The following is a 13,347-nucleotide window of genomic DNA, read 5'->3' on the forward strand; positions in this document are numbered from 1 at the left end:
AAGCTAAAGCAGAGTTACTCCAGCGTTTTGTGCCTATCCTTGGTGTAAACCAGCATCTGCAGTTCTTTCCTTCCACATTCTGAATCCGTATGTTTTTTCTCTTTCAGTCGCAGAGAACCAGAGTCCATCAGCAACACCGTCTATCGGCCCGGATTCGATCGTGGAGAGGGCCAGAGGGGTGGACGGCGACGGTGGGCTTGCGATTGAGTGTGGCCAGCGGGGAATCATACGGCAGTCTTCGGTGATCAGAGAGCTGCTGTGGACTAAGCCCCAAGCACAGCCGCTGCCCCCCAGCACCACGCGCAGCACCACGCGCAGAACCACGCGCAGCAGCACGGTTACTCCAGCGAGCCGCCCCAGCTCGCACCCACAAGGCTACCGTCACCTTGGCCGCAGGGAGAAAAGGACACGCTGGGATGAGGGCCCGAGCCCGCCCTGGAGAGGTTTGCGGGGCGATGAGTCCGACTGCCACTCCGCTATGCCGGAAAGCCCCGCTCCACCGGAAGGCACCGCTCCGCCGGAAGGCCCCGCTCCGCCGGAAGGCCCCGCCCCGACAAGGGACGCGCAAAGCCGTCCCGGGACGCCAGACTCGAGCAGCCACGGCGACCGCAGCGGTGCGGATACCTGCAGTCCCGTGCACGCTCCGGCAACCGCGCCGGGGGACGAGGCTGCCGACTCCTGGGGTGGGAATGGTGCTGGCGATCAGCAACGTGGAGAGGATGCAGAAACGTGCCGCAGGAGAACTGCTTGGCCAGAGCTCAGCATCTCACCAGCTCACAAACCTCAAGGCTGCCTGGAGATTCCCTCCACCAGAGAGGGCCACAGACACCTGATAAAATACACCTCCCACGCACAACTCTCACCCAGAGCAGATACATCTCCCACCCCCATATACACCTCCCCCCATCCACACCACTCGCCCAGAGCAGATACACCTCCCACCCCCATATACACCTCTCCCCAACCACACCTCTCACCCAGAGCAGATACACCTCCCATCCACAGAGCCACCTCTCCTCACCTCTCACCCAGAGCAGATACACCTCCCATCCTCACCTCCCACACACACCTCTCACCCAGAGCAGATACACCTCCCATCCACAGAGCCACCTCTCCTCACCTCACACCCAGAGCAGATACACCTCCCATCCTCACCTCCCCTCACCCACACCTCTCACCCAGAGCAGATACACCTCCCATCCACAGAGACACCTCTCCCCACCTCTCACCCAGACCAGATACACCTCCCACCCCCATGTACACCTCCCCTCACCCACACCTCTCACCCAGCGCAGATACACCCATCCACACCTCCCCTCACCCACACCTCTCACTCAGAGCAGATACACCTCCCATCCACATGTACACCTCCCCTCACCCATACCTCTCACCCAGAGCAGATTCACCTCCCATCCACACCTCTACCCACCCACATCTCCCACCTAGAGCAGATACACCTCCCATCCACAGAGACACCTCTCCCCACCTCTCACCCAGAGCAGATACACCTCCCACCCCCATGTACACCTCCCCCCACCCACACCTCTCACCCAGCGCAGATACACCCATCCACACCTCCCCTCACCCACACCTCTCACTCAGAGCAGATACACCTCCCATCCACATGTACACCTCCCCTCACCCATACCTCTCACCCAGAGCAGATTCACCTCCCATCCACACCTCTACCCACCCACATCTCCCACCTAGAGCAGATACACCTCCCATCCACAAAGACACCTCTCCCCACCTCTCACCCAGAGCAGATACACCTCCCACCCCCATGTACACCTCCCCCCACCCACACCTCTCACCCCGAGCAGATACACCTCCCATCCACAGAGACACCACTCCCCACCTCTCACCCAGAGCAGATACACCTCCCACCCCCATATACACCTCCCCCCACCCATACCCAACCCGAGCAGATACACCTCCCATCCACAGAGACACTGCGCCCCACCTCTCACCCAGAGCAGATACACCTCCCAATATCAGACACACCCCTCCCCACCCACACCTCTCACCCCGAGCAGATACACCTCCCATCCACACCTCCCTTCAACACCTCCCATCCAGAGCAGATACACCGCCCATCCGCATATTCGCCTCTCCCCACCTCTCACCCAGAGCAGATACACCTCCCATCCCCCTATACATCTCCTCCCACCCACACCTCTCACCCAGAGCAGATACACCTCCCATCCTCACCTCCCACCCACACCTCTCACCCAGAGCAGATACACCTCCCATCCCCCTATACATCTCCTCCCACCCACACCTCTCACCCAGAGCAGATACACCTCCCATCCTCACCTCCCACCCACACCTCTCACCCAGAGCAGATACACCTCCCGTCCTCACCTCCCACCCACACCTCTCACCCAGAGCAGATACACCTCCCGTCCAAATGTCCCATCCACACCTCCCATTCACAGACACCCCTCCCATTCACATATACCCCTTTCCTCTTCCACATTGCCCATCCAGAGCAGATACACCTCCCATCCTCAGACCCATATCTCCCCATCCACATCTCCCATCCAGAGCAGATACAGTCCCCACCCTCACCTCCCACCCACACCTCCCACCCACAGACTCGCCTCCCGTCCACAGACACACCTCCTCCCATCCACGCCCCTCCAGAACAGATACACCTCCAATCCACAGACGCAACCCCCCCCGCCCGCAGCAGGACGACGGGTGTGAGACAGTGGACTACTACGCCGACTCGGACACCGAGCCCGAACGTGTGCGCCGCGGTGCGCCGAAGCGAGCTCTGCCGGCCGGCAGAGGCTTCCTGAGGGGCGCGCGCGGCGGCGAGGCCCGGCCGGGCGGCGGGTCCTTTCTTGGAGAGGGCTGGGCCGGTCTGGCGCGGCGAGGACGGCCGACCAGGAGGAAGGGTTTGGCGGCGGCGGGCAGGGAGAGGTCCCGCTGCGACAGGCGAGCGGGGGAGAGGGGGCGAGCGCCGACAAGAAGGGGCGCTGCCGGGGAACGGGGTTATCCGCCCGGTGGTTTGGCCGAAGATGACCCGCTGGTCCAGCCAGAGCCAGAGCAGCCGTCGCCCCTCATTCGGATCCCCCAGTCCGCCGCTGAAGGCTACAAAGTCTTCCCCAACTTTAGCGTCACCGCCAGTGTGCACCAGGCCTCAGCGGGGACGTGTCGGTGTGGGCGGGCGGCCAGGATGTTCGGCAGGCTGGAGCAGCAGGGGTCCCCGCCCTGGGACGGAGAGCCACCTCGCCCCCGGGGTAAAGTCAGCCCTGTCCGCAACATCCTCGACTTCGAGTTCATCCACTTCTCCCGCAGTCTCCAGCGGATCAGCAGGCCGGACCCCCCCCGGCACCCAGGCATCTTCCCCTGTGGCCCGAGGGGGGGCGGGTCGGCCAGGCGTGGGGGGAAGGGCCGCGGTGGGCCGGGCTGCGACGAGACGGGGTCCCCGCTGACGGTCACCATATCCCGCCCGGTCACCACCGGCGGCTGGAGACGCCCGGGTAACAACGACAACAACAACTACTGTAACACCGGCCCCCAGCAGCCGCTCACCAGCGGGGAGGGCACCAGCGGCAACACCGGCGCCGGCGGCAGGGACTGGCTGTGCGAAGGAGCCACTGCGGCAGCAATGGCAGAGGCCGCAGCATCGTTCCACCAAGCCAAAGACCACAACAGCCGCTGCAAGAGGCGCTGGGTAGCCCCCCATTCCCAAGCGCCCAGCCGCGGCGGAGTAGTAGGAGGAGCAGGAGGAGGCGAGGAGCAGGACCAGAGATGGTCAAAGAAGCCGCGCTGCTCCCGGGGGGCGGGGCCCCGGCCCGGGGAGAGGCGGAGGGAGGGGGCTCTGGGCGAGAAGAGGAACTGGCGTGACCCCTCCCTGTGCCCAATGACCGATACCGACCACTGCAGCTTCCACCGCGGCTCACACGCACCGCGACACGAACCGTGGAAAGCCAGCTACAGGTTTTATGTCTACCAGACAGATGCTGACCCGTTCTTTCAGGAAGTTAAGGTAATTGTTCATTTCATATATATATATATATGTGTATATGTGTGTATATATATGTGTGTGTGCGTGTGTATATATATATATATATATATATATATATATATATGTGTATATGTATATATGTATATGTATGTATATGTATATATGTATATGTATGTATATGTATATATACATGTGTATGTATGTATGCATGTTTATATGTGTGCATATAGGTGTATGTATGTTTATATGTATATATATGTGTATGTATATATATGTGTATATGTTTATATATGTGTATGTATATATATGTGTATGTATGTTTATATAGGTGTATGTGTATGTATGTATATATGTATGTATGTTTATATGTATGTGTATATATGTGTATGTATGTATATGTATATGCATATCCCTCAGTCTGAGGAAGGGTCTTGACCCGAAACGTCACCCATTCCTTCTCTCCTGAGATGCTGCCTGACCTGCTGAGTTACTCCAGCATTTTGTGAAATAAATACCTTCTATGCGTATATATGTATGTATATGTGTATACACATATATACATGTATATATGTGCGTGTGTGTATGTAGAAACAGAAAATAGGTGCAGGAGTAGGCCATTCGGCCCTTCGTGCCGGCACCATGGCTGATCAACCAACACCAGTACCCCTTTCCTGCTTTCTCCCTCATATCCCTTGATTCCGTTAGCCCAAAGAGCTAAATCTAACTCTCTCTCGAAAACATCCAGTGAATTGGCCTTCACTGCCAATGTTCCCCTGGCAGCTTGCTCCATATCAGAGGCAGCAGAGCAGGGCAGTAGTTGGAGCAGACTTAGCAGCAAGAGAGGAAGGAAGGGTCTCGACCCAAAACGTCACGGTGGCGCAGCGGTAGAGTTGCTGCCTTACAGCGAATGCAGCGCCGGAGACTCAGGTTCGATCCTGACTACGGGTGCTGTACTGTACGGAGTTTGTACCTTCTCCCCGTGACCTGCGTGGGTTTTCTCCGAGATCTTCGGTTTCCTCCCACACTCCAAAGACGTACAGGTTTGTAGGTTAATTGGTTGGGCAAATGTAAAAAAATTGTCCCTAGTGGGTGTAGGATAGTGTTAATGTGCGGGGATCGCTGGGCGGCGCGGACCCGGTGGGCCGAAGGGCCTGTTTCTGCGCTGTATCTAAATCTAAATCTAAAAAATCTAAAAGTCACCCATTCCCTCTCTCCAGAGATGCTGCCTGTCCTGCTGAGTTACTCCACGTCTTATCTAAGGCAGTAGGTGGATTTGTTGTAGAAGAACTAGTGTGAGTTGGGGGCAGAATGGAAATGTGCAATATACATATACAAATGCACATGCATGTGTATGTGTATTTCCTTGTAAGCGTGTTCTGTGCAAGTGTATCCCGGCTTTATGCGAGGTTGATATTTGTGGCGCTACGAGTTTAATGATGGGTCAGGATAAGTGGAAGACAGTTTGTGAATGTTTAGCCATTTGTTCAGAGTGAATTAATCTGTCGTTTCCTTTATTTAGTAGGTACTGGTAGCTAGGGTCCCATATTAGTAAGGTTGCCAACTTTCTAACTCCCAAATAAGGGACAAACGGTGACATCATCGCCCGCGCCCCGCGTGACCTCACCCAGCCAGCGGTCCCACCCCCCCCCCCCCCCCCCCCCTGTGTCCACACCGACCATTGCTCCACGTTATCCCATTTTCGCGTCCACTCTCTGCACACCGGGGGCGATTGACAGAGACCAATTATCTGACAACTCCGCACGTCTTTGACACATGGAATATTGGGCGGCGCGGTGGCGCAGTGGTAGCGTTGCTGCCTCACAGCGCCAGAGGGCCGGGTTCGATCCTGCCTACGGGTGCTGTCTGTACGGAGTTTGTACATTCTCCCTATGACTGCGTGGGTTTTCTCCAGGTGCTCCGGTTTCCTCCCGCACTCCAAAGACGTACAGAAGTGTAGGTTAATTGGCTTCAGTAAGATTGTAAATTGTCTCTCGTGCGTGAGATAGTGCGCGGGGTGGTCATTGATCGCGCGGACTCGGCGGGATGAAAGGCCAGCCTCCACGATGTATCTCTAAACTCTAAAAGACCGGAGCAGAGGACCGGAGGAAACCTAAGTGGTCGCAGGGAGAATGTGCACACTGCACGCAGACAGCACCCGAGGTGAGGATCGAACCCGGTCTCTGGCACCGTGAGGCAGCAACTCAGAGTTGTGAATCTGTGGAATTCTCTGCCTCAGAAGGCAGTGGAGGCCAATTCTCTGAATGCATTCAAGAGAGAGCTAGATAGAGCTCTTAAGGATAGCGGAGTCAGGGGGTATGGGGAGAGGGCAGGAACGGGGTACTGATTGAGAATGATCAGCCATGATCACATTGAATGGTGGTGCTGGCTCAAAGGGCCGAATGGCCTCCTGCACCTATTGTCTATTGTCTCTCCCAGCTGTGCCATCCTCTTTGTCTGTGTCTTCCGGTGTTTAATGGTTTGGGTCCGCTTCCTACAGCAGACATCTCCTTTTGACCTCTTTTAACCTGAGACCAATGTGCAAAGATGTCCCTGTTGCCGTTCAGAGGCCAAATACCAAGCCGCACGGACAGGCCCTCAGCTCTGCGGCTTTGCTCTGTGGCCCTTTGCCTCGAGTATTTCTGTGGGAGCGCCACAAGTCCCCCGTGAAGGTCGTCTTGTGTCTCGTTGATTTAATAACTCCCGCAATCTTTCAGGACTTTCTGAAGAAGGAAGGCCACGTGGAGATAAGCTTGTTGGACCTCGCGGCTGTGCACCCTCACCAATCTGGCAAAGTGCTTGTTATTATCCGGAACAAAGACGTGGAAACACATTTGCATCAGGTGAGGGGAAGCTGTGGGCACCTGGATAACCAGGGCACGAGGGCCATCCTGCTAGCTCTCTTGTTAGACCTGTACAGGCTCTCCTAATCAATCCCACTTTTTCCCCCCCGGACCCCTGCAAATGGGTCTCTTCAGACTGATTGTAGTGGGGGGGGGGGGGGGGGGGGAGAAAGCTGGAAATTAGGGTGGGGGGGCAAGACAAAGGCAGGCAATTAATGGGTGGCAAGGAGGGTTTGTGTGGCAGATGAGTGGACCAAGCTAGAGACATAAAGGTGTTAGATGAGGGGAGAGGTGGAGTGATATGTAAAGTAAGTGAGAGGGATATGTGGAAGGCGAATGGGGGGGATAGTGGGAGAAAAGGGAGGCCACTGGGGTGGGGGTGGGGCACAGGAGGGGGGGGGGGGGGAGAAATAGATGAGTGGTTTTGTACCACATCCAATGTGTTTGCACTGCACTGACTTCAATGGGACACCCATCAGGCGTTGTGTCAAACCTTTTGGGTAGATTGGGTGAAAATCATCTCCTGCCTCTCCTTCAGCGGCGCGTTTGACCAGGCTGGCGGTCCTGTCGATGCTCAGTTGTATCATGTGTCGGGGGGAACTGCAGATGCTGGTTTACACCCAAGAAAGGCGCAGCATGCTGGAGTCACACAGGGGGGGGGGGGGGACAGGCAGCATCTCTGGGTAGAAGGGACGGGCGACGTTTCGGGTCAGGACACTTCTTCTGACTCTCATTCTGAAGAAGGGCCTCGGCCCGAAACGTCGCCCATTGCTTCTCCCCCCCAGGGACGCAGCCTGGCCCCCCCCACCTCGCCGAGTTACTCCAGCGTTTTGTGTGGGCCTTTGGTGGCGTTAAGTTTGCCGCGGGCATTGAATCCGTGTGCTCTGTTGCTCTCTGCCAGATTCCGTCCCTGCTGGGTTTGAAGCGGATGCAGTGCGTTCAGTTTGCTGCGGTGGACTCTCTGAGGGACCTCAAGGACCAGACCTATCGGGAGTTGTTTACCTCGGGAGGCTTCATCGTTTCCGACGGGAACGTGCTGGACAAAATTACTCCAGGTGGGTGTGTGCACTGGTTCTTCTATTAAGCAAAGACACTAGGAACTGCAGATGCTGGTTCACCCCAAAAAAAGACACAGAATGGTCCTTCTCCACTTAGACAGCCGAGGCTGTTCCTCCCCTTCGCTTGCTTTAGAGTTTGGAGACACAGCGCAGAAACAGGCCCTTCCCCCTGCCGAGTCCGCCCGTGCCGACCAGCGATTGCCCCTTCTATCCCACACACCAGAGACAATGTATCATTTACTGAAGCAAATTAAGTTAGAAACCCGCACATCTTTGGATTGTGGGAGGAAGCCAGAGCGCCCGGAGAAAGCCAGCCCTTGAGGTCGCGGGGAGAACGTACAAACTCCGTACAGGCAGCACCCGTAGTCAGGATGGAACCCGGGTCTCTGGCGCCGAGAGGCAGCGGCTCTACCGGCAATGAAGTCCCAGCCCGATCAACGTCTGTCCACTGCAGTAGCTTAAGCGGGTCAATGCGTGAAGCAGCTCTGCGGCCTTTAAATGTGGAGGATTTGATGGCTTCTTTTATTTTGCACAACCAGAGCACTTGCAACAGATATGTGACCTGCTGGAGGCTGTTGGCTCCGAGTCTGAGTGGAAGTGGATGGTACATTACAGAGAGCTCAAAAGGCTGAAGGAGTTTGCAAGGTCAGTTTGTGTCAAGAGTGTTCTATAAGCTTCGTACGTCCTAGGAACAGAATTGGGCCATTCGGCCCATCAAGTCTACTCCGCCATTTAATCGTGGCTGATCTATCTCTCCCTCTCTCTCAACCCCGTTCTCCTGCCTTCTCCCCATAACCCCTGACACCCGCACTAATCAAGAATCTGTCAATCTCCACTTTAAAAATGCCCATTGACCCGGCCTCCACAGCCGTCTGTGGCAAAGAATTCACCACCCTCTGACTAAAGAAATTCCTCCTCATCTCCTTTCTAAAGGTACGTCCTTTTATTCTGAGGCTGCGCCCTCTGGTCCTAGACTCTCCGACTAATCCTCTCCACATCCACTCCATCCAGGCCCTTCACTATTCACGGCTTGCTTGCAGCAGTGTTGTACCAGTGGGCACCTGTCGTCTGTGATTTGGTTGCTGAAGAGGGTGATCCCGTTGCTGTGAAGATAGTCGTTGGATAGGAGTTAATGGTGGGCTTTGGGAGGAGAGGAACACCCCTGTCCCCTGTCTCCATCAATGGTGTGGATGTGCAGTTTACCAGGGAGTACAGATACCTTGGAGTGTACACCTGGACAGTAAACCGGACTGGTCCAGGAAGGGACAGAGCCGGCTGTACTTTCTGAGGCGGCTCCACTCCTTCAACGTCTACATTGAGATGCTCCAGATGTTCTGCCAGTCAGTGGTGGCTGTAATAGCGCCACCTTTGGTTGGAGGATTGTAAATGATTGAATAAACCACAGTACGTACAGCTGTGCAGTCATGTTCCCTGATGTGACAGGTAACTGATCTACATGAGAGAAGTAAAACAAGTCCTCTCTGTTTGGGGTAACCTGCGATTCCAAAGGTAATCTAGACCTGGCATCAGCATTGCTGTGCTCGGGTGTGTTCGGCAAAAAAAGAAATGTTGCCCCTCGGTTTCGTATTAAATCTTTCCCCTTCACCTTACAACATGAGGCGTGTGGTGCATCTGCAAATTCTGCAGTGGCACACTTGCTTTGATTTACATATAATTCAAGTTTTCATGATCTTCAGGGTTGCATTGACTGCGCTTTTCGGTTGCAGCTCCTAGACTGTGGAACAGCATCCCTCTCCCATCAGAACTGCCCCCTCCATCGACTCCTTTAAGTCCAGGCTCAAAACCTATTTCTACTCCCTAGCGTTTGAGGCTCATTGAGGAGGCGCTGTGAACTGTTTTGTATGTGCTGTTATGTTTGTGTGCTACTGTATGTTTCATTTTTTCCTTAGTACCTAATCAGATGTACAGCACTTTGGCCAACGTGGGTTGTTTTTAAATGTGCTATACAAATAAAATTGACTTGACTTGATTATTAATTTTGGCACTGATCTCTGTTTCGGACGGTGACACATTGTGATCTGTTCACCCAGGGAGGACAGTGAGGCCAGGTGGAAGCTTTCCCTACTGACTCGCAATCTTGAAGCAAATATTGTAGAGGTGCTGCCTTTCCACGGCTGTGACTCGAAGTTCCAGACCAAGTACGACTACCTCGATTGCCTCATCAACCTGCAGGTCCAGAGAATAAGCTCCAGGTTCGCGGTGTTTCTCTCGGGTAAGGTGTAACGTTGCAACAGGGCCGATCGTTTTGCTGAACTCCTTCGCTCAGTCTTAACCCGCTTTACCTCCCCCCTTCCCATTCCCACACTGACCCTTCTGTCCTGGGCCTCCTCCACTGACAGTGAGGCCAAATGCAAAGTAGAGGAACAGCACCTCGTGCTCCGCTTGGGCAGCTTACGCCCCAGCGGTCAGATTCTAGATTTCTCTAACTATAGACAATAGGTGCAGGAGGAGGCCATTCGGCCCTTCGAGCCAGCACCGCCATTCAATGTGATCATGGCTGATCATTCTCAATCAGTACCCCGTTCCTGCCTTCTCCCCATACCCCCTGACTCCGCTATCCTTAAGAGCTCTATCCAGCTCTCTCTTGAATGCATTCAGAGAATTGGCCTCCACTGCCTTCTGAGGCAGAGAGTTCCACAGATTCACAACTCTCTGACTGAAAAAGTCTTTCCTCATCTCAGTTCTAAATGGCCTACCCCTTATTCTTAAACTGTGGCCCCTGGTTCTGGACTCCCCCAACATTGGGAACATGTTTCCTGCCTCCAACGTGTCCAACCCCTTAATAATCTTATACGTTTCGATAAGATCCCCAGGGTCTTACTTCAAGTAACCCTTGCATTCCCTCCCTCTCTGCCCCCCCCCCCCCCCAGTACTCAGCTTCCGTGCGTTCAGTGAGAATGAACCAGTCTATACAATCTTTCTTTTCACAATTAAAACCCTCTGGACCTGGTGAATCTCTCCTGTACTCTTTCCAATGCCGACACATCCTTGCTGTGGTGTGGTGTACACAGTACTGCAACTGCGTCCTGACCAATGTTTCGCACGGTTGCAACGTGATGTCTCAACACCGATCCAGGCGACCCTCCACACTGCAGCAGTCTGGGTAACGGAAATACACCCGTACAGAACTTGACCTCCCACCGACCGCAGCGTACGGATACACGATAAAGGGAATTTAATAAAGCGAGTTTAATGCAAGATAAAGTTGGGTTAAAGATAGTCCGAGGGTCTCCAATTAGGTTGATAGTAGCTTGAAATAATGGCGTCAAAGAATGGAGTGCTATGCGCGTCACAGCGGGTGGAGCTGCTGCCTCTCAGCGCCGGGTGCCATCGTGACTCTCGGTGCTGTCTGTGTGGAGGTTGCGCGTTCTTCCCTGTGAACGCGTGGGGTTTCCTCCAAACCATCCTCCATTTGGACGGGTAAATTATTGTTCTCCCCGAGCATTGTTCTTTTGACGCATGAATCTTTTGGAAGAACCGGTTCACGAATTGCTAAATTGAAAACTTCCAAATCTATAATAATCTGCCCGTCGTCTTTCAGGTAAACCTGAGAACAGAGAAGTCTTCGCCCAAAATGGAATTGTTGTCATGGACGTAAATAACTTCACGAAGGATTTAAGGATCCTAACTACTCATGTACAAAGTACCTTGGTCACGGAAAATGGTAAGACTTAATTGTAGTTTATAGTGATAGAACGTGGGAAAAGGCCCTTCGGGGTTTGGTAGTGGTGGAAGCCTTGAGAAGTCTTGAATGCATTCAGAGAATTGGCCTCCACTGCCTTCTGAGGCAGTGAATTCCACAGATTTACAACTCTCTGACTGAAAAGGTTTTTCCTCATGTCCGTTCTAAATGGCCTACCCCTTATTCTTAAACTGTGGCCACTGGTTCTGGACTCCCCCAACATTGGGAACATGTTTCCTGCCTCTAACGTGTCCAATCCCTTAATAATCTTATATGTTTCGATAAGATCCTCTCTCATCCTTCTAAATTCCAGTTTATACAAGCCTAGTCGTTCCAGTCTTTCAACATATGACAGTCCTGCCATTCCGGGAATTAATCTAGTAAACCTACGCTGCACGTCCTCAATAGCAAGAATATCCTTCCTCAAATTTGGAGACCAAAACTGCACAGTGCTCCAGGTGCAGTCTCACTAGGGCCCTGTACAACTGCAGAAAGACCTCTTTGCTCCTATACTCAACTCCTCTTGTTATGAAGGCCAACATTCCATTGGCTTTCTTCACTGCCTGCTGTACCTGCATGCTTCCTTTCAGTGACTGATGCACTTGGACCCATTTATCCCCACTCTTTGCTTTCTGTCTGTCAACCAATTTTCTATCCATGTCAGTACCCTACCCCCAATACCATGTGCTCTAATTTTGCCCACTTTCAGGGAACCATGCATCTATGCTCCTAGATCTCTCTACTCTGCAATACTGTCCAGGGCTCCTCTGTTTCCTGTAAGTCCTGCCCTGGTTTGACATTCCAAAATGTGCTTGTTTATTTACAAAGTGCTTATTTATTACCACCTTACTGTTATAAAGGAAGGGATCACCTTCAGTAGTTCAATGGGTACTTTATTGCCGCATGCACCTAAGTACAGTGAAACCATTTATTTTGCATAGTTTAGTGACAATCCAGCGTTACATTCGACACAATCCTACCAAATATAAGAGTGTAAGATAGACCACAATTATTTTTTTGTATGTTGAGGCAAGAGTCTACTGCCGGACCCTGACGTGAGAGGACGCTGGCGTTGCGTATTCGCCGCTTTTTCCGTCAGGATAGTTTGTCTGTTTGTTTCTATGTTAATTGTTTTTGTAAAGCGCTTTGAGCATGTGATAAGGCGCTATATAAAATAAATGGATTATTATTATTATTATTATAAGTGGCCAATGAGTTATATAGCCTGATGAAAGCTGATCAGCCTGAAACGTTGACCCAGTCTCTCTCTCACTGATGCTTGCTGACCTGCTGATTATTTTAAGCATTTTCTGCTCAACGCTCCTGTTGAACGTTCACCCATGCTCTTCTCATTATCCCCAGTAAGAGACGCTGGGAAGCTGAAGAGTTCAGCATCTCTGGTTTTTTAAAATAAAGACAAAACATTTTTAATGCTGAAATGTTAAAACAAGTCAGAAAGTATTGGGACAAATCGAGGGTATCACAAAATGCTGGAGTAACTCAGCAGGTCAGGCAGCATCTCTGGAGAAAATAGGTGATGTTTTGGGTCGAGACCCTTCACTCTGAAGGGTCTCGACCCGAAACATCACTTATTCCTGTTCTACAGAGGTGCCCCTTGACCCGCTGAGTTACTCCAGCATTTTGTTTCTAACTTTGGGTTTAAACCAGCATCTGCAGTTCCTTGTGCAGGAAAGAACTGCAGGTGCTGGCTTAAATTGAAGGTAGACAGAAAATGCTGGAGTAACTCGGAGGGAACAGGCAGAATCT

General features: G+C 52.9%; 1 protein-coding gene across 3 annotated transcripts in view; it reads left to right on the forward strand.

Annotated features, from left to right (window-relative positions):
• LOC144604813 (uncharacterized) overlaps positions 1-13,347 on the forward strand; it is a 75,485-nt gene that overhangs the window by 60,430 nt on the left and 1,708 nt on the right. For all 3 annotated transcript variants that reach the window (XM_078419511.1, XM_078419512.1, XM_078419513.1), the window contains exons 19-24: positions 108-4,000; positions 6,694-6,819; positions 7,721-7,874; positions 8,417-8,522; positions 9,929-10,110; positions 11,440-11,562. In XM_078419511.1, coding sequence (XP_078275637.1) covers positions 108-4,000; positions 6,694-6,819; positions 7,721-7,874; positions 8,417-8,522; positions 9,929-10,110; positions 11,440-11,562 — 4,584 coding nt within the window. The remainder of the gene's footprint in view (positions 1-107; positions 4,001-6,693; positions 6,820-7,720; positions 7,875-8,416; positions 8,523-9,928; positions 10,111-11,439; positions 11,563-13,347) is intronic.

This window comes from Rhinoraja longicauda, chromosome 23 (assembly GCF_053455715.1).
Source record: "Rhinoraja longicauda isolate Sanriku21f chromosome 23, sRhiLon1.1, whole genome shotgun sequence".
In the NCBI taxonomy this organism is placed as follows: domain Eukaryota; kingdom Metazoa; phylum Chordata; class Chondrichthyes; order Rajiformes; family Arhynchobatidae; genus Rhinoraja; species Rhinoraja longicauda.